This window comes from Pantherophis guttatus, chromosome 10, assembly GCF_059756535.1.
Source record: "Pantherophis guttatus breed Tessera chromosome 10, ASM5975653v1, whole genome shotgun sequence".
Lineage (NCBI taxonomy): Eukaryota > Metazoa > Chordata > Lepidosauria > Squamata > Colubridae > Pantherophis > Pantherophis guttatus.
Window position 1 is genome coordinate 33,348 of NC_142072.1, and position 24,287 is coordinate 57,634.

Genomic DNA, 24,287 nt, shown 5'->3' on the forward strand with positions numbered 1-24,287 from the left:
AGCAGCTGAAGGCACCTCTTCTCCACAGGGCGCCCACGCCGCCCCCCTATTCAGAGAAGCGCAGGGAGTTTTGCGCTCAAGTTGGTGCTGCCGGGAAGAGACAGACTGGGGGTGACATATTAATCACCAATATCTAAGGGGCTGCCAAAAAGAAGGGGAGGACTGATTCTCCCAAGCACCTGAAGGCAGGGCAAGAAGCAAGGGATAGAAAGTTGTCATCTAGAACTAAGGAGGAATTTCCTGGCAGTGAGAACAATTAACCAGTGGAACTTTCCTCCAGAAGTTGTGGATTCTCCATTACTGGAGATCTTGAAGAGACTGGACAACCACTTGTCTGAAATGGTCTAGAGGCGCAGTACCCAACCTACCAGCTCCAAAGACTGATGGGGGGGGAGGGGATGGTTTTGTTTGCACGCTTGCCCGCCGCTTATGTTATGTTAATAGAATAGAATAGAATAGAATAGAATAGAATAGAATAGAATAGAATAGAATAGAATAGAATAGAATAGAATATTTTATTGGCCAAGTGTGATTGGACACACAAGAAATTTGTCTTGGTGCATATGCTCTCAACATCAAGAGCCTTGCTGGTGCAGCTGACTAAGTGCTGTTAAAGTAGCACCAGCTGCCTGCAATTACTGCAAGTTCAAATCTCACCAGCCTCAAGGTTGACTCAGCCTTCCATCCTTTCGAGGTAGGTAAAATGAGGACCCGGATTGTGGGGGCAATAAGCTGACTTTGTATAAAAAAGAACACGGCTTAGGGGGGGCCGAAAGCCCTACTAAGCAGGTATATACAAAAGTATGAAGGCTATTGCTTAACACATTGTAAGCCTCCCTGAGTCTCCGGAGAAGGGCGGCATATAAATCGAACCAATAAATAAATAAATAAATAAATGTACATAAAAGAAAGGATATGTTCATCAAAAATCATAAGTATGTTTATGCTTATGTTTATGTTATGGTGGGAGTGTGTTTGGGGATTGTTATGTGTGTTGGACCTGGTCTTTGGGTGTTAAGTGAATTTCGTTGTATGGCTATACTGTGTATACACAAACAATGACAATAAATGTGGCCTGGTTCCCAACAGGCTGTGGCTGCAGACTGGAGGTTGGGGACTCCTGGTCTCCTGTTTGAGCAGAAGGCTGGACTAGAACACTTCTAAGGTCCCTTCCAAGCCTGGTGTATTTCTGCTCTCTGCAAATCAGCCTTCATCCATCAGCAGACAGATAGGGGGATTAACACTCCCCAAGAGCAGGCAGAGGGATGGGGCAATGACCTCACTTACAAGAGTGCACCCCCTCAGGACAGGCAGAGGCCTCTGGGCAGCAGAGAAGAAAAACCTGGACCTCGGCTATTCCACAAGTGAGGGATTTGAGATTTCTTTTTTTGGGTCTCTGTGACAGAATTGGCCACAACTATCTCCCATGCCCAGAAAGTGCACCATTGCTCTTGGTGCCAGACTGAAGTTTCTTCAAACCCAGGGCGGAAGAGTCTGAAAATTCTACTGTAGGGAAGGACAGGCCTTTTTCATGGCCTCCTCAGCTTGGCAGGAATGCCACTTGCCCTGACCCTCACGGAAATTGCCAGGCTTGGTTTCCTTTCCTGATCCTGGTGAAGACAAGAAGTGGGTTGTCTTCATTTCAATGGAGACAAAAACTGGGCATGCCAAGTAAATTGCACAGAATTCTGCCAGCCTCCCTTGTTTGATGTGCGTGTGAAAAATACTCTTCCTCTTTCTGGTTGGCACTTATCCAAGAAGCATTGTTGTAATGTGGCAGAGTCTGTCGGTGGTGAGACAGATCTTAGGACTTGCAATTAACCACAACAATGGTGGTGAAACTCTTACCTGTCAAAACGTTAGGGAGAGACCTGACCAGAGATGGAACTGGGCTCCGGGCTGCTGCTATCTGAGTATCTTGATCAGGAATTGTTTAGCAACAGCAGGAAAAGCCTCAGAGCATGGACGCCTTCAACATCCAAGCACAGGCAAGCGATTGGCAGGCAGCTTAGTGTCTTTTCTCTGGGTTGCTGTCTTCCTGTGCAACTTGCTCATGAAGACTCGGCCCCTGGAGCAAAGCTGGGTTGGCAGCAAGACATTCTGTGGCCTGGGAAGAAGGTTGTAGGGAAGGAGGACCCTACAAAGTTCCTAGCAGCTGAATGAATGCCATCCCTCTTGCCACATGCTTTCTTTTGCCCCTTCCCATAGTAAGCGGCTCCAAGCAGACCTAAATTCTCTCTTCCCCTGCAGGAGCATGGTTGGGAACCTGTTTCTGAGCAAAAGCAGGGCTTAAAATGCATGCAAGCCATTTCACCTGTAAAACATCCCAAAGCAGAAACAAATAATTGATTACATTAAAGCAAATACAATCAGATGTACAATAAGCAATAGTCCTGATCTCCAGGAGCCAACAGATGGGCAAGGGGGTGGCAGGAGATTAGAACTTCACATTCATATCCTAGTTTGCAGCTCACCATATAATTTTGGACTTGCCAACCTTTATAAATTTGATTTCAAAATCCAGAATTAGGAAAGGCAGGGAAATCAAAAGTAAAAATAGACAATTCATTCAATTGGTTCGAGTTCCTTGGGCAAATACTCTCCAAAATGGATTGCAAACAAGCAATTCTTTTGATACGTTTAAATATGCATTTGCGCCACATGGCAAAACAAATCAGATAGGATCAGGAAGTCAAGTCACCCTTGTATTATCACTATTTCTATCCCACAAATGGATATGCCCTGGTGGCCACCAGATGGGGCTCCTGTGGAAAAGAATCCCCAAGCTGGCTGGAATGGGCTTGTGTTCCCAGTCCTGCATCCAATGGAACCAGGGCATCCCCAATCCCCCCCCCCCCACAGGCTAAGCCCTCTCCACCAGAACTGAAGCTTGAGCATTGCTTGGGGGCATGAGGCATGCACACATGAGGAATGGGAGAAGGGTTCTTACGATAAAGGTTATCCCTCCATCCTTTCCTAGGTTCTTAAATGCTTTTCCTAACAAGGAGTTCCCCAAAGTATGCAAAGTATATTGTAAACCTTCAGTTGCCTTTAGCCTTTAAACGAGATGTGGAAATTGTTCAAAGAAAAAAGATCTTTAAATGGCAGCAGCTGCACTGGTTCATTAAGGACATGAGCCACATTATTTTCTATGATTTCACACTACTTCTCATAGCTGCCCACACACATTTGTTCAAACCACACTCCAGATGGCAATCAAAGAAAGTGAGTTGCATTTTCTCAGACTCCAAACTCTGCCATGTGGAGGCTGGAGAAGCTGCAGAGGAGCACATTTGAGCAGGATGCTTCCAGACAGATGGTGCCTGATATGTGCTGCTATAAAGGAATTCTGCAGCTGCTTTGTCTTTCCTTCTTAATGGGAGGGGGAAAAGATGAGTGAGAGGATTACAAACATAAAATTTCCATGAATTGGATTATTCTACAACGTTCTACTGAACATCATGAGGTGAAAAAGCAGCATCAAAAGCAGGGATGAAATCCAGCAGGTTGACAGGTTCTGGAGAACCGGTAGTGGACATTTTGAGCAGTTCGGAGAATGGGCAAATACCACCTCTGGCTGGCCCGAGTGGGGTGGGAATGGAGATTTTGCAGTATCCTTCCCCTGCCACGCCCACCAAGCCACGCCCACAGAACTGGTAGTAAAAAAAATTGGATTTCACCACTGATCAGAAGTCTCGCCAGCTTGGAGGAAGGAGCTTCTCAAAGTGAGAAGATAGATAGGACATCAATGCTACATCTCTGCATTGCAAGGCACTGCCTTAAAACTATACTGAAGTGAGCATCACTGGACCACAATTTCCCCCCTTCCAGGTGCAAGGCTGTTGCAGCTACAACTGATATTTTACCATGTTTTACCAGGAAACTGAAGGTCCCAGTGAAATACTCAAGTGGAATTCAGTGCCAGGAAAAGCAGAGAATGTCTTGCCATGCGGTGTTAATGGGGAAGATTTGGCTTGAGGGGTCATGATCTGCATTGCCTAAATGAGTGTTCATCATGAGATGAACTGTATCCTGCAATAACTTTTCAAAAGTTATTTGGCCAAAACATGAAAAACTTGATGAGGAGATACTTAAACAGTATCTCTGTGGCTCTGTGCTTAATTTTAGGCACAATATTACTTAAGATTTTCTGCTTTTGCTGAATTTTAATGAATTGGGGACTAAAATTAGATAATCTGCTTCAGCAAAACTGCCATTGCATCCCCCGGCTGCCCCTCCCCTCCCCGTTATCTCCTTTCATACAAGCAAGACTGGCTGTTAGGATGGGTCCTTGGTGCCCTCTGAGTGCAAGGATGTGGCCAACTCCTCCAATCATGATGTTTCCCTTCTTCTGTGGTCAGGATGCCACATTCCATAAAGCCTTCTTCCTCCCTTACATGACCACGTCTTAACTGATAAGCAAAAGGAGCTTTAGAAAAGGGAAATCTTTTATGGTGGGGAAATTCCAGAGCTCCTGCTGTATTGACACAATGAAAGCAACCCACTTCTCTCAAGGTTGTTGAGTGGGTGTAAATGCCTGTCTTTATTCCAATGTCTTGTGTTTAGTTGACCTTCAGGAATGCAATTTAGAAGCCTCACAATAGCTATGGAACTATGGAAGCCCACAGATGAATGAGTCAAGCAGATGCTGTTGCTAACAGCACCTCTAGAGCCTACTTGGTTGCCCCATGAACAAAGCATGCCATAAACACTGTGGCCCTCTCCAGGGATGATGAAAGAAATTGCTGGACATGGACAGAAGCTACCCACCTAACCAAGGTGGTCATTCCCAAAACCTTTATGGTTTCCCTTCTGTCAATCACAAAATCAGGCTTGCCAACACCTGTGATTTCAGTCTTCTAGGTGAGGACCTATGGTGGGTTAGATGCCCCTGTGAGCATTTATGCCAGGAGGGACAGCAAAGATCAACAGTCAGGCAACAACTTTTGACCAATGAAATTCTCTCTGGAGATATAGATTGAGAGATGGGCCATTTGTGCTCTGGACAGCTGCTCCTAGTGAGACTCTGGGAATTGAGTCTCTCCTGGGGTCTATGGGTTGAGCATCTTAGGAGCTGAAGAATTACCATCACACTCAAAACCACTGTGCAGCCTTTATGGACGTGATATGCGAAAGCATCATTTTCTTACAACACTTTTGGATACAATTAATTTCAATTTAAGAGAGGTCTTCCAAACAGTAGGAAAAAAATAAAGACTTAGTGAGTTGTTTTTGTTTTGGAAACAAGAGGGGGAAAATACTATATTAAAGGATTTTGACTCAAAAAGCAAAAAGCTTAGCAAGATTGAGATCTGGGGAGCCAATAATTTTAGAAAACAGAATAACTTTCTTTGTTGTAAATTTAAAACCATTGCCAGGTTTTAACTTTTATCTGCTTTCCCCTTGATCTTTTGTAGAAATTGACCATAGATTACCAGCAGTCGGTTCTTGTTTTTATTACATTATTTCAATATTCATGTTTTGTTTCCTGAACATTCAGTATGTTCCAATTATGCTTGTTCTTGGCAATCTTTTATGTAATTAGCTATGCATGCTTTTCTTCTTCAGCAGTTTGACTCGCAGTAAACCTCTGCCTCCATTTTTGTGGGGCAGATATAATTGATCACTATCACTACAGGGATATAATGCATAGTACATAGTCATTATCTTTCTTGTTTTTTAGTCTAAACTGCCCATTTGAGCTGTTTCCATTAATAATTCCAGCAGTCTATTGTATCCCAGGAATTAAGTGGCGTGGTGGCCTAGTAATGAAGATGCTCGTCTCCCCCTAGGAAGGTTGAGAGTTCAATCCGAGGCAGCAGCAGGTTTGCACTCCTGAGGTGCAAAGAGAAAATATTTGCTGCAAACTTACTGTAGGCGTCAAGAAGGGCATCCAGCCAGTAAACCCTCAGCACCATCCAGTCACCGACTCTATCCCAAATTAAGGGATTACAGGGTTGTAAAAAAGAGAGGTTTTTAATTATACCACAGGTATGGCCCAGGTCTTGATGCTTTGAGGCAGTTTCCACCTTTCAATTTTAAGATGTTTAGCTATAATGGGATGGCAGCTGGTCAGATATTTGAGCTAAAATTGATGATTTCCAAATGTTGTTTGTAATCCTTTTCACCCAATTTTAGCTATTTCTGCTCTTGTTCTTCCATTTGATTTTTAATAAATTCATCTTCAATTTTTTTTTATCCATCCATCATTTTTATTATAGTTTGAGTTTCTTGTAGATCTTTTCAAACTGGATTGTTTCCTTTTTGTTTGGTTTTCTATTTTCAGAATTTCTATTGCCATTTGAACATTGGTATAGTTGATTTTATTTTTATTATTAAAACATCCTCATAATCCCATTTTAAAATTAGCATATTTTATTTTAGCAGAATGGTTAAAAATGTGCTGGTTAATGACCGCAATAAAATAAGTAATGCCTGACATTTACAGTATGCCATCAGTTCAAGGTTATTGCAGCAATGCCAGGCATGCCCCACAGTGACTCATTCACCTTGATGGGGTCAAATTATGTTTGTTGGGGAGCAGCCAGCCTCCCCTTTCTCTGGGCTCATCCTCCAAGCCACAGCCAGTTCCAGGGAGTTATCCAACTGTGAGAATCAGCCAAGGGTCCTTTCACAGGTACCCCTGATGCTGCTTCCGATGCTTCAGGATTTCTGTGGGTGTAAGGTGCAGGCTGTCCTGGCAGACGGCACAGTGGTAGAGTTGCTGCAGGGCACAGGTGCTAGAGGCAGCTTCCGCTGCACCCCCTCTGGGCCCTGGGGAGGAGGGGGGCAGAGAATGCACAATGAGAAGGACCCCAGTGTTCCAGCTCTGAAGATGAGACCCTGCCCCTCTCCTTCCCAAATGCCAGGAGACCCCGCTGAAAATGCAGCTACAAAAGGACTTGCCTTTGTGGCCAGGCTCCCCGTCCTGAGGGTCAGGAGACTGGCAGCCCTCTTCATGGGCCACACGCTCCAGAGGAGTGAAGGGCATGTAGAGGCCGCATCGTGGGCACGTCCAGAAACTGCGCAGGCAGTCATTGTACAGATCTCCCTCTCCCTGTGGGGGTATAAGGAGACAGTAGTCACAGGGCGGGTGGGCTGCTGCCCCCTCCCACAGCCAGGAACGAAAAACACCCCCAAACGCAGGAGTTCTTCTTTCACCCTGTCCCTTCCTGGACTCACTGCCAGACAATTAAATGTCAGGAACTCGCCAATCCTGTAGCCACCTTTCACCTCGTGAGGCACCAGCTGCACCCCCTGGAAGAAGCTGGGCAGCCCTTTAGCCTCCTCAGGTACCATCTGAGGGCCTCCATAAAGGTGCTGCTGCTCCAGAAGGGTCATTCGCCGGAAGCTGTACTGGACCTAAAGGGACAAACAGAGATGCTCAGACTAGCAGCAGAGAAGCTGAGCCCTTGCTCCTGACTAGCAGGGAGGTTCCTCCTCCACTCCTTAACCCAGCAGCCACAACCTCTCTCCAGACAGCAGCCTACCAGGTTTGGCCAGCCTCCACCTGTCTCCCTATGGCATAGCCACGCACCTCCATCTTCAGAAAGCTCAACAGTTCGTGTGTGAGTTGGCACACCTCCAGGCCACTGGTTGGTGCCTCTGTCTCTTCTTCCTCCCCAGCCTGGCCTGCCAATCTTTGCAGACATCTGTCCAACACTTTGTCCCAAGAGGCCCGGAGGCGTACAGCAATGCCGAGCATCCGCATGGCTACCTCTGCCATGGGGACTTGGAGTTCAAGCCAGGAGTCAGCCACAATACGTGTGCAGTCAGCGTTGGTATCGAGAGAGCGAGCCAAAAGCAGTAACACCTGGGGGAAAAAGCAGCTGTTTCAGGAAGAAGAGAACCGAAGGGGCAGAGCGAGACACACAGCCTGCCAGAGCCCACTCACCTGCAGTGCCGGCAGGCGAAGACAGTTCACCAGGTAGGGCTTGTGGGTCTCCAGCAATGAGACGAAGGACAGGACTTGGGGGTGCCTGCTCATCCTCTCCTTGGCATCTGTGGGCAGGAAACCCACTCCCTCAGGTCCCTCTGAAGGCCTATTCCCATTCTTCCTAAACTCTGGAAAAATCTTATTCCCGCCCTTGATGGCCCTCCAGCTGAAACAGCCATGAAAGGAGAGGATAGCCTGTTTGCAGCTTCTTGCAACATCCACGTCTTGGCTGCTTCAGTGCAACCTTTACATGACCCAGGACTGCCAACTGCCCTCCAGGTGCAGAAGAAAGCCAGACCCAAAGGTCTCTATGCCTTATTTTAATCGTGAATGTTAGGTTCATCTTGTAGCTTACTCCTAACTCCGAGACTGCGTATTATGTATTAACAGTGACATGAATAAAAAACAATAAAAGAAGATGTAGAATGAGTATACAATAAATCTTCCACAATAGAAATATGAGTTGTCATTTGTGAATTGCGTTGATAGGAGTTGTTAGTTCTAAAAAATGTTATCCGAGGTTTTCCTATATTTCAAATCTAATTGACTTTTTTTTTTCTTTCCCAGTCTGCTCTGTTGGCAGCACTCAGCCAACAACATTTCAAGAAGCCGCTCTGTCATTCAAACCATTGCAGAGGAACGGACCATTACACCTGGTAAGAATTATAAATAAGTAGCAACAGAACCTTCAGATGGATAAGGCTCATTTCCCCCCCATATTTTTTTCCAGTGAAATTATTTAGTCCTTCTGTTAAACAATCCTGGGATGAAAACCTGGGTTTTCCCTCCTCCTCCCACACCGTCATAATTTCAAAGTCTGGCTAGAACCATGATTTCCAGTACAGGAAACCTCCAAGGAATACCAGGAAAACCAGAAAGCCGAAAAGAAGCTCCTGACTCTCTCAGGTAACCAAGATCTCTCTTGAGGCCAGCGGGAGTTGAGATTTTCCTGGGGCTGATGGGCTTCCTCCTCACCTGGGTCCTTGCCAGCCTTGGAGTCCGAATGCAGCAGTTCTGGGGCATCAGCAAACACACTGGTCGGGTGCAGGACAAGGCCAGCTTTCTCTCTCGTGTGGAAGATCTGGAGAGCACACAAGAATGGTTTCATCAGATCTTTTAACTGTTTATGTATTGTATTCTTTTGTTTTGTGCTTAACTGCTGCAGGCCACCCAGATCATGTGCAGGATTTAAGATAGGCGGCTATACAGACTGAAGCAAGAAATAAAACAAGAAATAAACAAGCAGGGGTGAGTCACAGCAGCGGACTGATTAGGAGACCATTAATGTCTAGAAAGACCTTCCCCCTGCAATGCCGGGCCTGACTCCAGCCCCCTTTGACCTTCAGTAGGACAAAGCGGCTAGTAGGGCCAGCAGGGACACCTGCCTGTTCCGAATCCTTGCGGGTCTCGTTGAAAGGGTCGGGGGCAGCCAGCTGAGGATAAAGGCCCTGAGCCAGCACCAGCTGCAGCAGAGCCAGCTGGTCGGCTGAGAGACCGTGGCCTTCACAGGCAGCTGCCTGCAGCTCCTCCATATCATGCCGCAGCTGAAAATTCACATCCTGCAAGGCGACAACAATACAACCAGCTGCCTGCAGATGCAGAAAGGCAGACACAGGCACATATCCACTCTCCCTTTCAGCCCTCAGCCCCAGTGTTCCGTTGGAAAGACAACCCCCCCCCCAAAAGTGCTTCAGGGGCCCTCTAGAAGGACCAGGCCAAAGGCCCCTGTTCCACTCTCCCCATGTTGCAAACATCCACTTCCGGGTGAGGCAGGAAGCCTCCCTGTGCTTTCCAAAGTGACCAGCATAGTAAATAAGCCCCCCCCCTCATTTGTGACCTTATTCAGGAGGGGGGAGCGGACCTGGCAGGTATTACGGAGACCTGGTTGGGCCATGAGGGGGGGTTCCCCTCGTGGATATGTGCCCACCAGGCTTCCATGCATTTCATCAGCCGACAGCTCAGGGCAGGGGCGGGGGGGTAGCGGTCATTCTAAGAGGTCTTGATCCAAGGGAGACCACTGTACCTCAGATAGCCGGATGTGAGTCCCTTTTTGTGAAGTGGGGTCGTGGGGTGCAGATGGGTTTGTTGATCACGTACATGGCTCCCTGCCACGTGGCAACGATCCTGCCCGAACTCCTCAACATCATAGTCGAGGTGGCGGCTGATACCCCCAGACTTGTGGTCATGGGGGATTTCAACCTGCCATCTATCAGTGAAACGCCTGAGGTAGCTCGGGAGTTCATGGCTTCCATGACAGCCATGGACCTGACCCAAGTAATTCATGGCCCTACTCACATAGGTGGACACACTCTGGACTTAGTTTTTATCTCTGGTCAGTGGTTGAGTGGCCTTGATATAGGGGATATAGGCATTGAACCCTTGTCATGGTCTGACCACTCGCTCCTTCGACTTGACTTTCTGACTGCCGCACCCCGTCGCAGGGAGGCAGAGCCGACCAGGTGGTTCCGCCCTAGGCGCCTGATGGATCCTGATAGGTTCCAGATGGAGCTTGGGCCATTTCCTGAGACTCTGGCTCATGACTTGGCTGAAGACCTGGTGGCTGCCTGGGACAGTGCAGCCGCCGGGGCTTTGGACCGTGTCGTGTCTTCGCGGCCTCTGACTCAACTCCGAACTCACTTAGCTCCTTGGTTCTCCGAGGAGCTGAGGGAGATGAAGCGCCGGAAAAGACGCCTAGAGAGCGGTTGGAGGGCCAGCTGATCCGAATCTGACTTGACACTGGTAAGGTCTCACATTAAGACCTACCTAGTGGCGATAAAAGCGGCGAAATCTAGCTATTTTGCCGCTCTTATCGCGTCATCAGATAACCGCCCAGCCGCCCTGTACAGGGTGACCCGCCCCCTCCTCCATCTGGGAGCGCGGGATGATCCCTTGCAGGGCCGAGCTGAGGATTTTGTACAGTATCTGTATGATAAAATAACTCAGATTCGGGAAGACTTGGCCGCTGACTGGGTTAGTTCAGACGAGATGACTGAGGCAGGCCTTGAGAGTGTTATCTGGGAGGAGTTTGATCCTGTGGCTCCCGAGGACGTGGACAGGATCTTGGGAGGGCTGAACGCGACCACATGTTTATTGGACCCGTGTCCCTCCTGGTTGGTGTTGGCTTCCCAGGAGGTTACACGAGGCTGGCTCCAGGGGATTATTAACACTTCTTTGAGTGAGGGTGTTCTGCCGGCCGCCTTGAAAGAGGCGGTTGTGAGGCCCCTCCTCAAGAAGCCTTCCCTGGATCCGGCTGTTTTGGCTAACTATCGTCCAGTTTCCAACCTTCGTTTTATTGCGAAGGTTGTTGAGAGTGTGGTGGTGCGACAGCTTCCCCAGTACCTGGATGAAGCTGTCTATTTAGATCCGCTCCAGTCCAGTTTCAGACCTGGGTACAGCACGGAAACGGCATTGGTCACGTTGGTGGATGATCTCTGGAGGGCTCGGGGTAGGGGTTACTCCTCTATCCTGGTCCTGTTAGATCTCTCAACGGCTTTTGATACCATCGACCATGGTATCATGTTGCGCCGGCTGGAGGGACTGGGAGTGGGGGGCACCGTCTTGCAGTGGTTCTCTTCCTATCTCTCCGACCGGTCGCAATCTGTGTGGACGGGGGCAGCGGTCAACCCCGAGGCACCTTGTTTGTGGGGTGCCACAAGGGTCGGTCCTCTCACCCCTCCTGTTCAACATTTATGTGAAGCCCCTGGGTGAGATCATCCGTGGTTTTGGGGTGGAGTTCCATCAGTACGCTGATGATACTCAATTGTACATCTCCACCCCAGACCATCCCAGTAATGCCTTGGAAGTGATGTCCCAGTGCCTGGAGGGCGTGCGCGTCTGGATGGGGAGAAACAGGCTTCGACTCAACCCTTCCAAGACCGAGTGGCTGTGGCTGCTGGCGTCCCAGTATAGCCAGCTGGCACCATTGCTGGTTATTGGGGGCGAATCATTGGCCCCCATGGAAAGGCCCCGAAACTTGGGCGTCCTCCTGGACACACGGCTGTTTTTAGAAGAGCATATGACGGCCGTGGCCAGGGTGGCTTTTTATCAGGTTCGCCTGATACGCCAGTTGCGCCCCTTTCTGGATCGGGACTCCCTATGCACGCTCACTCAAGCACTCGTCACTTCTCGTCTGGACTATTGTAACGCTCTCTACATGGGGCTCCCCTTGGGGTGCACCCGGAGGCTCCAACTGGTGCAGAATGTGGCCCCGCGGGGGATTATGGGAGCGACAGGGCGCTCCCATGTGACTCCTCTCCTGCGCGAGCTGCATTGGCTTCCGGTGGACTTCTGGGTGCGCTTCAAGGTGTTGGTGATCACCTTTAAAGCGCTCCATGGCTTAGGGCCGGGGTACTTACGGGACCGCCTTCTGCCACCAATTGCCTCCCACCGGCCAGTTCGCTCCCACAGAGAGGGCCTCCTCAGGGTGCCGTCGGCCAGACAATGTCGGCTGGTGACCCCCAGGGGGAGAGCCTTCTCTGTGGTGGCACCTACCCTCTGGAACAATCTACCCCCAGAGATACGAGTGATCCCAGACCTCCGGATTTTTCATCGGGCCTTTAAAACCTATTTTTTTCAGTTAGCCGGGCTGTCCTGATTTTATGGTGGGTTTTTAAAATTTGATATTGATTTTAATTGAAATGTTTTAAATTATGGGCCAAACTTTATTTAATTATTTTAAATCTATTTTAACTTTTGTGTACAAATGTTTTATTTTGGCTGTTCACCGCCCTGAGTCCGAAAGGAGAAGGGCGGTATAGAAATCTGAAAAATAATAATAAATAATAATAATAATAATAATAATAATAATAATAATAATAATAATTCCTTTCAGAGGCCAAGACGCCACTCCCCCCCCTCCCCCCGGGAGAGAGGGCCTGCCGCTCCCATGGAAGCAGCCACTGAAAACAGAACGATAGAGAAGGGGCCACAGTGTCCTTAGAGAAAGGGCCAATGCTTGGTGGACATGCAAAAAGCTAGAAAGTTCTGGATTTTGGGTGTGCATAAACGCAACAGCGTGCCTACTGTCCCTGTCCTAATGTTTCCTCTATTTGTATCTATTTTATGTATCCAATCTATGTTTATACTTATTATCTAATACGTTGACAAATATGTGTGTGTGTGTGTGTGTATTTTATATATATATATAAAAATTCAGAAGATTTTAAAAACTGATAAGTTTCTCTTTTGGAATTTATGGACAAACATTTGGGAAAAAGTCATGGAACTTTGTCCCAAAGATGCTTTTTCAAGAGGAAACTAGTTTTTCTGTATTTTCCTTTGAAGACGTTCTGCTTCTCATCCAAGAAGTTTCTTGGATGAGAAGCAAAACGTCTTCAAAGAAAAAACAGAAAGTCCAATTGCCTTTTAAAAAAGCACCTTTGGGACAACCAGGCCTGGATGACTGAGAATCTCCAGAGTCATGGAACTTTGTTTTCATACATGCAGTGAGATTATTGTGTGGAGATTCAGTATTAAAAGTAGTTCACAATTTGGGCCGTGGCAACCGGTAGGTACCCATGACATGGGGCCACGTGATCATTATTTGTGACCTTCCCAGTCAGTTTCTGACAAACCAAGTCAATGCGGAAGCTGGATTCACTTAATAAAAGTCTGATTCACTTAACAACCACAATGATTTGCTTAACAACTGTGGCAAGAAGGGTTGTAAAATCAGGCATGACTCACTTAACAACCACATTGTTTAGCAATGGAAATTCTAGTCCCAATTGTGGCCATTAAATCCACTAGTCATTGCTGACTCTAGAGCGCGCTGCTCATCTCAGTTTCAACATTTCCATGGTCAGGAGGCCAGCATGTGACATCACTGAGCCCTGTTACCTTCCCACAGAAATGGTACCTATTTATCTACCCGCATTTGCTTTCAAACTGCTAGGTTGGCAGGAGCTGCGCCGAGGACGGAGCTCACCCCTTTGTGTGGTCTTCAGGTCCCAAACCTGAGTTGCCGGCTTTTCAGCCGACAAGCCCAGCATCTCAACCGCTGAGCCATCCTGCCGCCCCTGTAACCATAGAGTAAGTGGTAAGTTTATAATTGTACATATAACTGCTATGAAGATCAGAAGCTGCTTCTTTGTATCTTTTTTCCCTTTCTTGATTTTTGGGTTTTTTCTCTTTGAATTCTTTCTTTTCCTTCTCTTCTTCTTTATATTAGCTTGTATTAGTTATCTTCCTTTTTAAAAATCTGTAATAAAAATTGTATGTATGTATATGTGTGTATGTATGTGTGTCTGTGTGTCTGTGTTGGGGGGGAGACTGCAAGTCAGCTGGCCCTTCCTCTCATTTGCCCCACCTGAATGTCTAGGCAGGAACTGCCCTCCTCCTCTTCCCCAGATGAAAAACGGGACCCTCCTCCTTCCTGCTGCTGCTCCTCCTCCTGCAGCCGCAACAGCTTCCGCCGGCGCCCGCCCTGCTGCTCATGCTCCCGCTTGAGTCTGTGCAGCTCTCGATGTTCCCGCCGTCTCCTCTGTCGAGCGTAGGAGCTGCAAGGCTGAGCAGGAGGGCGCAGCAGTCGGTGGTCCCGCAGCAGTTCCTGGAAGAGCAACCGGAAGGAAAAGATAGCCCACCCTTGCTCAAGGCTACGGAAGCCCCTTCCAGCCCACCTCCTCTTCTCTCCGCAAAGAGAAAAGAGTGTCCTTGCAAGTGAAGACAAAGAACACGACTCCTCCATTTCACCAACACCACACCGGGCGCTTCCCACCACCAGGTGTCCAGCTTCATCTGCCTAGCGGCCATCCTAACTCCCAGCCCTTCTCAACGGACACCAACCTGAAACTGGCGCCGCAGATTGGCCGTCTCGTAGAGTCGGTGCTCCTCCAGGCCCCGACGCCTGCACCACCGCTGGGATCCTCGGCGATTGGCCGCTTTCTCCTGCCAACCAGACACAAGGGAAGCCGGCTCACATGGCTCAGCAAGAGAGCAAAGTCCAGCTCCATCCCCCGTGTAAGGGACAGACGTGCCAACAAGACCTTCCCATCCCCTTGCCTGGAGCAGGAATGGAGCTTGGCTGGAAAGATGCTGCCTCAAATGGAGTGTCAGTTGCCAAGAGGAAAATGCCAAAAGAAGATCCAGGGAACCCAGAGAAATATTATTGCACAAGGGCCCTGGGCTGGGAAAGGACCCTACAGGGAGAGCGTCCCATCTGGCACTCCTCTGGCTCTCGAGGAAGATGTCACCCAGGAAGGGAAGGACTGGCTCCATGGCATAGGGTCTAGCTATCTTCGAGACCGCCTGCTGCTACTGACGACCTCCCAGCGACCCGTGCGCTCCCACAGAGAGGGCCTCCTCAGGGTGCCATCAGCCAAACAATGTAGGCTGGTGACCCCCAGGGGGAGAGCCTTCTCTGTGGGGGCACCTACCCTCTGGAATCAGCTGCCCCCAGAGATAAGGAGAATCCAAGACCTCAGTGCCTTCCGCCGTGCCCTTAAAACCCACTTTTTCCAGCAAGCCGGGCTGGCTTAGGAAGAAATTTTTTAAATTTTTAAATGTTTAATTGGTTTGTGGTTTTTTAAATTTTGGGCCAAATTTATATAGATTTTAATACTTTTTAATATTTGTATTTCATGTTTTTAATTCTGGCTGTGCACCGCCCTGAGTCCTCAGGGAGAAGGGCGGTATATAAATTGGGAAATAAATAAATAAATAAATAAATAAATAAATAAATAAATAAATAAATAAATAAATAAAAAATAAATAAATAAATAAATAAATAAATAAATAAATAAATAAATAAATAAATAAATAAATAAGCAAGCAAGCAAGCAAGCAAGCAAGCAAGCCGAGCTCTTCATGCTGTATCTATGGCACTTCCTGTGCCCTGCCTACCTGGACCCAGGCATTGAAGATATTCAAAAGGGTCAGGGGGTCTCCCAGTGGGCTCCCCAGGCTTCGCCGGGCTGCCAGGCAGTCCAGGTCACTGCGTCCCCCGCCCCTGTGCAGGAAGGGAGAGGGCACGCTGAGGACAGCGGCAATGGTGAGCGTCGGGGCAGCCAGGTCCAGGAGTGTCCCCAACACCAGCATCTTCCCTGCAGAGGGAGAGAGTGCATGAGGCAGTATGCAGTGCCCACCCAGGCAGCCACTCCTCCCTGCCACCAAAGGCCCCACCAACACTTTCCAGCAAAGTCCAGCACAATGCCCACTCCAGGGAACTCAATCTGAGCCCTGCATGGAGCTGTCAGTTCCAGGAAGACACACCAGGCAGATTATGAGATGACAAGGAATCTGGAAGCAACCCAGCAAACTGCACTCGAAGTGGCCAGAAGGAGAAGCCCTGATTCTCAGGGATACCAGCTGCACCCATCACTCACCAATCACCACATCAACTGGCAGCTGAGCCAGGAGAGTCCCAATGGGTGTTAGGGCCTCTGCTGAGTCCAGGGCACCCTGATGCTTTAGATAGCCTAGGGCTGCCTCCAGGCTGGCCCGAGGGGGTGGCTCCAGGAAAGGGAACACTCGGGGATCGCCTAGGCCCATGCTCTTCATCTGGGAACAGAGGGCAGAATGCGGGTGGGTTCATTTTAACAAGCAGGTCAGGGATGGCCCCAAAAGAGCCAGACTCTCCTGCTCGTTGCGTCCAATTCTTCCCTGCTGCTCTCCTGCCTGCCCTTCCCACCTGCAAAAGGGAGGGCAGGAGGAATTCTTTCTCAAGGTCAGGGGAAATCCATAGGTTTGTTCAGGAAGACCCAGAGGGACCAGACAGGCCCTTGGAAGGCATTTCTGTGGCCCAGAACTAGGCCAACTGGCCTCGGATTTCCAGAGCCCAGACAGGAAACAGCTTTTCTCATCATCTACTGTCTATCCACACACCTCCCCATCGCATCCCCATGCTAGGAGTGGAATGTGGGGCTTCCCACAAACCAGGTTCCCACCCTGAACAAGTGGGAGATGGTGGTGGTTCTTCTCAGAAGACCTCCACTAAGGAAGCGCTTCCCCAGCAGCAGGGCCACTGGGCATCAGCCAGCACTCTGCATCTGGATGCCAAAACCTTCCTGAGGGAGATCCGCACAGCCTACAGCCCTCCCCTTTGTGCAGTTTGAGGCACCCAGAGGGAGCAGCGGTCTTCCTCGTGACTCCAACACGCCGCCTTGAATCACAGCCACCATGGAGCAAGCCTACCTGTAAAATCAGGGCATCCAATGCCACTCGCTGGATCTCCGGCAATGGGTAGGGGGCAAAATTGTCATAGTCTGATTCAGCATAGAGGCGGTAGCAGACTCCGGGCCCAGTGCGGCCTGCCCGGCCCTTCCGTTGCTCAGCACTAGCTCGACTGATCCAGAACTCCTGGAGGCGATGTAGCTTGGCCTTGGAGTCATAGCTCAGCTCTTTCACCTTTCCTGAAAAGAAGGGGAGTGGGGGGCAACCATGAGGAAGAGAGACATGAAAAACTTTGGAAGGAGAGATATCAAAGCACGTATCCCAAGAACAGGATTGGGAAATGTATCGGCAACAAAGCCCAGCTCAATCAAAGGAGGAAAAGCCCAGCATCATCTCCTTTTGTCTTCCAACAGTCATCACCAGGCAGGCTGCTCAGCTGAGAGGGTCTCTCATGGTCCTACCCTCAGATAAGGCCCTTTTGGGCCCATCATCAGCAATTGATGTCTTTAATCGCTGGACGCCGAGGTCTAGACTCTGTTCCTAGATGCTGTTGTCCATGTTATCTTTTAGTCTTTATATTGTTCCCTCCAGCAAAGCAACTGGAAGTCAATGTTATTTTTGCCCTGGGGATACTGAAGCTTATCCATCCTTTGTTGATAACCTGAATCAATCATGGCAAAATGCTTTGGCACAGTTTCCTTCTGCAGGTCCTCCCAAAGATTACTGCTCTTCCTCCCCTCCCCTCCCCTCCTCTCCTTCCTGTCTCCAAAGCCCAGGGTTGCTGCCGTTTCCTGTGCTCAAACCTTGGGGATCTTGATCTATAGTCAACTGACTTGGTATCCATTTACTACCAGTAGTTTTACGTTGGGAGTTGCTATGTTTCACTTGAGGGACATTGGAGGATGGCTTCATAGGCACCCTGATGGATCTACTCCCACAGGGTTAGGCAGCTGCTCCAGGCTGTTCTGGACCTTCTCCTCTTCTTGGGTCTCATTATACCATAGGGCTTTTCAGTGGATTGGTAGTTGACCAGAGTTCAGGGTAAACCCGGGTGCTCCTTCTGGTCTCACACACACACACACACCAGTATTTATCTGCCTTGCTTTCAGGATTTCAGGGATCGGCTGCGTCCTACTCTGGAAGGACCTGTGGAACAACTTGAAGACCAGAACTTCAAGATCTTTTGAGTATAGACTAGATGGTTCATGCAGGATCTGCTCATTCCTTAATCCTAACAATTCTTGTTGTTTTTATTTAAGTGACAATGTCTGTGTGTTGTTTTAAATACCGGGGGGGTGGGGGTGGGGGGGGAGGTCTTGTGCTTGGATAATTTTAGGGTCGGCATCTGGTGTTCCCTGGTCATAACCAACTTATTCTATTAGTGGTGTAGGTTTTCTCAGTCAGGACCTGTTACAGAGTGTTGGGCTTCAAGATCTAGTGACCCCGGACTAGGCAACAAATTTCCTGACATTTCACATATACGTCTTGAGAAGAGCATATCTTGGACCAGTTTGTGCCATTCCAAGGAAGGACAGAATTGCACGTAACAGCCCAGGCTGATTAATCCCAACTCCATTCTGGGGGCCCCCATGTCCGTCCCCACAGTGTAGCATTATGGAGATGACCTGGAAGGGAACATCCAGAAGCTCTACAAAAACGAGGGCAGAAACATGGTCTGAGTCCTGGGAAAGGAGAAATAACACAGGTGAACCCTGTGCACCAAATCAGATCACAACGCCCCAGGACACCAGGAGGGCTCTCCGATGGGAGTCTGCTTGGGGCCCTCCTCCTCCCCTCCCTCTTACGCCCCAGGGAGGAGATAGCCTGAGCCTCTTCTTTCCCTTCTGCCCCCATTGCTTCTGGAATGGCTTTGCCTGAATATTCCCTTCAAGATCATCTCCACAGAAAGCCACTTTCCTGCACCATGGTTTGCTTCCTGGGTGAAAAAAAGCAGCTTTCTTCCATCAGCCAAACCTGGAGGGTGAGGGGAGGAAGAACTCTCACCTGCATCCACAACAAACCGGACCCCATCGATGGTCACGGAAGTCTCGGCAATATTGGTGGAAATTATGCACTTCCGGACTCCTGGCGGAGCAAGGTCAAAGACCTGAAGAGCAAGGACAGCAGTCATTAAGAGATTCTGGGGTGTTTTTTTTAAAGTTGCATCTCTCTGGCCACAGAAAGATAACAAAAACTGCAACAGAAACCTGGAAAGCTTCCATTAGCTGCCATCCCCAGAAACTCTGACTCTACATTTATGAACGGCTTAGACAGTGCCATGAAGCGCTATGGGGTGGTATGTCAGTCTAAGTGCTATTGCTAGGATTTCTCCTCTTTCCATGAAAAAAACACAAGGATATCAGGACCTCAACAAGCTGAAAGAGCCCCAAAATTCCAGCTACACCCAATCTGGTGACATCACCATACTGGATTTAATTGGCCACTGCTCTCCATAACAACAAGGCCTTCTCACCGTTGAAAGTGGGAGGAGGCAATTTACCTTCTCTAACTCTGCTCAACTCACCTTGTCCTGCTCGGCCACAGAGAGGGTGCTGTGCAGAGGAAGGACCACCCAGCGCTTGGTGAAGGCCGCGTAAGACTGTGCAGCCTCCACCACCGCCCCAATTTCAGCCACCCCACTGAGGAAGATGAGCAGGTCTCCCCTCTCCTCTGACGGATACTTGTGGTCGATGGCCTGGAGCACCCGCAGGAAGGGCTGGACGCCCAGTCTCTCCCTGCTCCCACGGCTGCTTTCCTCAGGGCGGATGGGTTCATAGATGACCTGCGTGGAACAGGAGGTCATGTTGGCCGACCTGGTCTTCTTTCAAACCACAATTTTAAGCCTTCTGTATTACAAAAACTACAGCTGGAAGGACATGGGCAGCTTCTGATTAAAAACTCAGAGTAGGGCGAATACAAGGACTTGGCAAATTACTATTATTTATTTTGATGTATGAAATCTACATACCACAAAAGATGGCAAATCTATGAAAACAAACAAACCCATACTTCCCAGAAGGGGCTTCGACCATCCTTGCCAAAGGCCCTCCAAAACACCAGCAGGCCAGGCCTTCAATTTCTCGGGAGAACGTTGTTCCAAAAGGCAGGTTGCTCTGGGCCAGTTTCTGGGTGGTCTTCAAGGGCAGCCCCAGGTACAATGAATTGCAGTAGCCAAGCCACAAGGCGACTAGTACCTGCGTGACTGACTGCAGGGCCTTCTAATCTGAGAACGCACAATTGGCACCTCAGTTGAGTTGTGCAAAAGCCTTCCTGGCCATAGCTGCTCTGTGAGCAGGAACTGTGAATCCAGGAACATCCCCAGATTGTCCACCAACTTGAATGGGGACATGTCACCCCACATTCATAGAGCATCCCCAGATCTGGGTGACCCAAACACACAGCCACTCAGTCCCGGTGGGTTTGGAGGCAGTTCCTCCCCACCCAAACCAGCACAGCCTCCAGGCAAAGGGACAGGACTTTAGCAGCCGGACTGGGGTCAAAAGATGTAACATCAGCACATTGATGATACCAAACCCCAACCCAGTAGTTTTGTGTAGATGTTGACTAGGTGGGGTGAGCAAATACAGCCCCCGAAGACTGCAAAATGGGCCTAGGAGTACTTTCTTCAACACAATCAGCATGGAGCAGCCCAGAAGAATACCGGTGTGGAAAGCCATCTGAGAGATCAAGAAGCACAGAGCTGGACACACCAACCTTTTTGAAGGGTGCCTAAAACATAAAGCCCTCCTCATTCTATCCCCTGGTTGGAAGGAACCCACAGCACAACCCCCACACCTTTGCAGAGGCAGCCTTGGGACCTGCTCCAAGGAGAAGGCCACCTTGCTGGCAGAGAAGCCCCCCATCCCCAATATTCTTCCCGCATCCTCACCGTGATGGGGAAGAGGCGTCCAGGAACCTGGATCACAGGAGCGTCGCCAAAATAGTCGGCAAAGAGCTGGATGTTGATGGTGGCAGACATGAGCACCAGCTTGAGGTCAGCCCGGGAAGACAAAAGCCGACGCAGGACGCCCAGCAGGAAGTCGCAATGCAGGTGCCGCTCGTGAACCTCATCCACGATCAGCACCCGGTAGGCGGGCAGCGTGGGCTCCCGCTGGGCCTGGCGCAGGAGCAGCCCTTCGGTCAGGAAGACGATGCGCGTGGCCGGCGAGCGGGCGCTCTCGAAGCGGATCTGGTAGCCGACCTGCGCAGGGAAAGGAGAGCGGTTGCTCCAGGCCCCCGACGGTTCCCCGCCACTCGCGCCGCCTGCCCCCCACCGCCCGCGCGCCTGTGGTCACCTGGTCCCCGAAGCGCCCCAGGCTCTCGCGGGCCACGCGCTGGGCCAGGGCCACGCAGGCCAGGCGCCGCGGCTGGGTGCAGGCCACGTGGGCGTAGCCGGCGGCCAGCAGGAACTGGGGCACCTGCGTGGACTTGCCGCAGCCCGTGTCCCCGGCCACCAGCACCACCGGGCTGCGCGCCAGGGCAGCCAGCAACGACTCCCGCGAGCGGGCGATGGGCAGAGCGGCACGCTCCCGCTGCAGCCGCGCCAGCCGAGCCAAGCTCCGCCGCTGCGCGAAGTCCAGGAAGCGGAGCAGTGCTAGGCCGAAGTGGCGCGCTAGCGCCGGAGACACGCCGGGCGGCTCTCGCCGGGGCAGCCGCAGGTTCAGGCGGCACTTGGGATCGTAGGCCGGCCGGTCCCCTGCGCCGGACCCCCGCCGCTCGCAGAAGCCCCGCAGGCGCCAGAAGAAAGCCCAGAAGTCCTCCAGCTCAGCCTGGCCTCTGTGGCCCGGCGGGAAGTAGGCGGCCTCCAGGCGGGCGCGCGTGGCGGGGCAGTCCCAGCCCTCCGCCGCCATCTTGGCCGTTCCCTCGGCTGGCCGGCGGCGCTGCGGTCGCTGGGCGGGCGAGGCTGCGGCGGAAAGCCTGGGCAGCGGCGAGGGGTGGGGAGGTGGGCGGAGAAAGGGAGATAGCCTCCCCCAAGCTTGGGCAGATGAGCAGAGAGCTCGGAGCGAGCACGTAGGTTTTGATCGTTTATGAGAAGTTTGTGCGCATGTGCACCTGAGTTGCCCTGACTCTGTGGCAATTGGTTGAATGGACAGATCTTTTTAATCAGCCACATGAGTTGGAATATTTCATTTCATTTCATTTCAATATGTGATACACATTGTCTTAACTTTTGTTTTTTGGAGTTTCTTGTATTTATACCCCTCCTTTATCATTTTTTACAAATAACTTAAGAAAGCGAACATATCCAACACCACTTCCTATTGTCTCTATAACAACAACCCTGTGAGGTGGATTGGGCTGATTGAAAGGGACTGGCCCAAAGTCACTATACCGGAGAAGATACTGGAAAAGATCATAAAAAAACAGATCTGCCAACACCTAGAAACAAGTAAAGTAATAACTAGCAGTCAGCATGGGTTTGTTAAAAACAGATCATGCCAAACTAATCTTATTTCATTCTTCAACAGAGTGACTAAATTAGTAGACCAGTGAAATACTGTCGACATAATATACTTAGATTTCAGCAAGGCATTCGACAAAGTAGACCACAACCTACTTCTTCTAAAGATAGAAAAAAGTGGGATAGATAGCTTCACCACTTGATGGATTGGCAACCGGCTGACCAACCGTACTCAACAAGTAGTCCTTAATGGGGTCTAAGTCTACATGGAGAGAAGTAAGCAGTGGGGTGCCACAAGGTTCTGTCTTAGGCCCAGTACTCTTCAATATCTTCATAAACGACTTAGATGAGGGAATAGAAGTGGAACTCACCAAATTTGCAGATGATACTAAGCTGGTAGGAATAGCCAACACACTAGAAGATAGGCTCAAGATCCAGATGGATCTTGACAGACTTGAACACTGGGCCCTATCTAACAAAATGAAATTCAATGTAGAGAAAAGTAGAAATGTAGAGAAAAATGATCTCACTTAGGTGAGAAATACCAAAAGCACACATATAAACCAGGTTTAATAGCAGTGACTGTGAGAGGGATCTTGGAATCTTAGTGAACAATCAGCTAAATATGAGCCAGCAGTGTGCAGTGGCAGCTAAAAAAGCCAATGCAATCCTAAATTGCATTAATGCAGGGATACAATCAAGTTCAAGTGAGGTACTAATACCACTCTATAAAGCCCTAGTAAGACTACAACTAGAGTACTACATCCAGTTTTGGTCACCCCACTATAAAAAAGATGTTGAGACTCTAGAAAAAGTGCAGAGGAGAGCAACCAGGATGATTAGGGGACTGGAGACTAAAACATATGAAGAACGGTTATAGGAACCGGACATAGCTAATCTAGTGAAGGGAAGGACCAGGGGAGACAGTGTTCCAATACTTGAGGGGCTGCCACAGAGAGGAGAAGGTCAAGCTGTTTTCCAAAGCACCTGAAGGCCAGACAAGGAATAATGGATGGAAACTGACCAAGGAGAGATTCAACCTAGAAATGAGGAACTTTCTGACAGAACAATCAACCCATGGAACAGCTTGCCTTCGGAAGTTGTTGAAACTTCATCACTGGAGACTTTCAAGAAAAGATTGGACTGCCATTTGTCAGAAATGATATAGGGTCTCCTGCTTTAACGGGGGGGGGGTGTTGGACTAGATCAGTGGTCCCCAACCCCCGGTCCGCGGACCGGTGCCGGGCCGTGGAGTACCTGGCACCGGGCCGCGCAGCGGCCGGGGGACATGAACACTGCAGCGCAAAGGCTCCTGGGCCGTGCGCAAAAGCTCCTGGGCCGTGCGCAAAGGCTCCAGGGAAGAGAGCCCCGCGCAGGTACGCACGTGTGGCCCAAAGCCCCCACCCCTGCACGCGCTCAGCGGGCCACGGTAAAATTATCAAAGGCTGATTGGTCCGCGGCGATAAAAAGGTTGGGGACCACTGGACTAGATGACCTATAAGGTCCTTTCCAGCTCTGTTAATCTGTCACCCAAACTGGCTCTCATGCCTAAGGCAGGACTTGAACTCAAAGTCTCCAGTTTTCTAGCCTAGTGCGATAACCATTAGACTAAACTGGCCCTCTATTCTGGTTTATTATAGTGTGTGTTTTCTTCCTGAAGAGTATTCTCATATACTGTAGCTTTTTTATCTAGTACACGGCTGGATTGTTGCTCTTAAAGTGCTTGATTGGTGCTGGTTGCTTTTGCAATAAAATGGATCTGTAGTTTGCTATTGCTTTCTCTGCTCATACGAATATCCAGGAAGAGGAATCTGCTGTTTTCTCTTTTCTTCTGAATTTAAT

The 24,287-nt window shown here is 49.6% G+C and overlaps 1 protein-coding gene across 2 annotated transcripts; it reads right to left on the minus strand.

Annotated features, from left to right (window-relative positions):
* Positions 1-6,357: 6,357 nt before the first annotated feature.
* Positions 6,358-24,208, minus strand: DHX34 (DExH-box helicase 34). Of its 2 annotated transcripts, XM_034438404.3 has the most exons (16): positions 21,340-24,208; positions 20,934-21,245; positions 19,569-19,826; positions 19,049-19,151; positions 17,066-17,283; positions 16,258-16,432; positions 15,776-15,975; positions 14,720-14,821; positions 14,244-14,483; positions 9,322-9,495; positions 8,912-9,017; positions 7,895-8,001; positions 7,538-7,813; positions 7,183-7,362; positions 6,907-7,057; positions 6,358-6,774 (listed from the first exon to the last, which is right to left on the minus strand). In XM_034438404.3, the coding sequence occupies exons 1-16, from the start codon at positions 21,892-21,894 to the stop codon at positions 6,632-6,634; spliced, it is 3,300 nt and encodes a 1,099-aa protein (XP_034294295.1). In that variant the 5' UTR covers positions 21,895-24,208; the 3' UTR covers positions 6,358-6,631. The 2 variants fall into 2 exon arrangements, with proteins under 2 accessions (XP_034294295.1, XP_034294294.1); XM_034438403.3 differs by having other exon boundaries at positions 6,907-7,362.
* Between the last annotated feature and the right edge of the window lie 79 nt (positions 24,209-24,287).

What these genes read in the sequence shown, in the direction of transcription:
- DHX34 (XM_034438403.3), bottom strand. Translation starts at nt 21,894, where the DNA reads ATGGCGGCGGAGGGCTGGGACTGCCCCGCCACGCGCGCCCGCCTGGAG. An exon ending in TGGATGCCCTGATTTTACAG is followed by an intron (nt 16,433 to 17,065) that starts GTAGGCTTGCTC and finishes CTCTGTTCCCAG; the next exon opens with ATGAAGAGCATGGGCCTAGG. An exon ending in TGAGCTTTCTGAAGATGGAG is followed by an intron (nt 7,363 to 7,537) that starts GTGCGTGGCTAT and finishes TTGTCCCTTTAG; the next exon opens with GTCCAGTACAGCTTCCGGCG.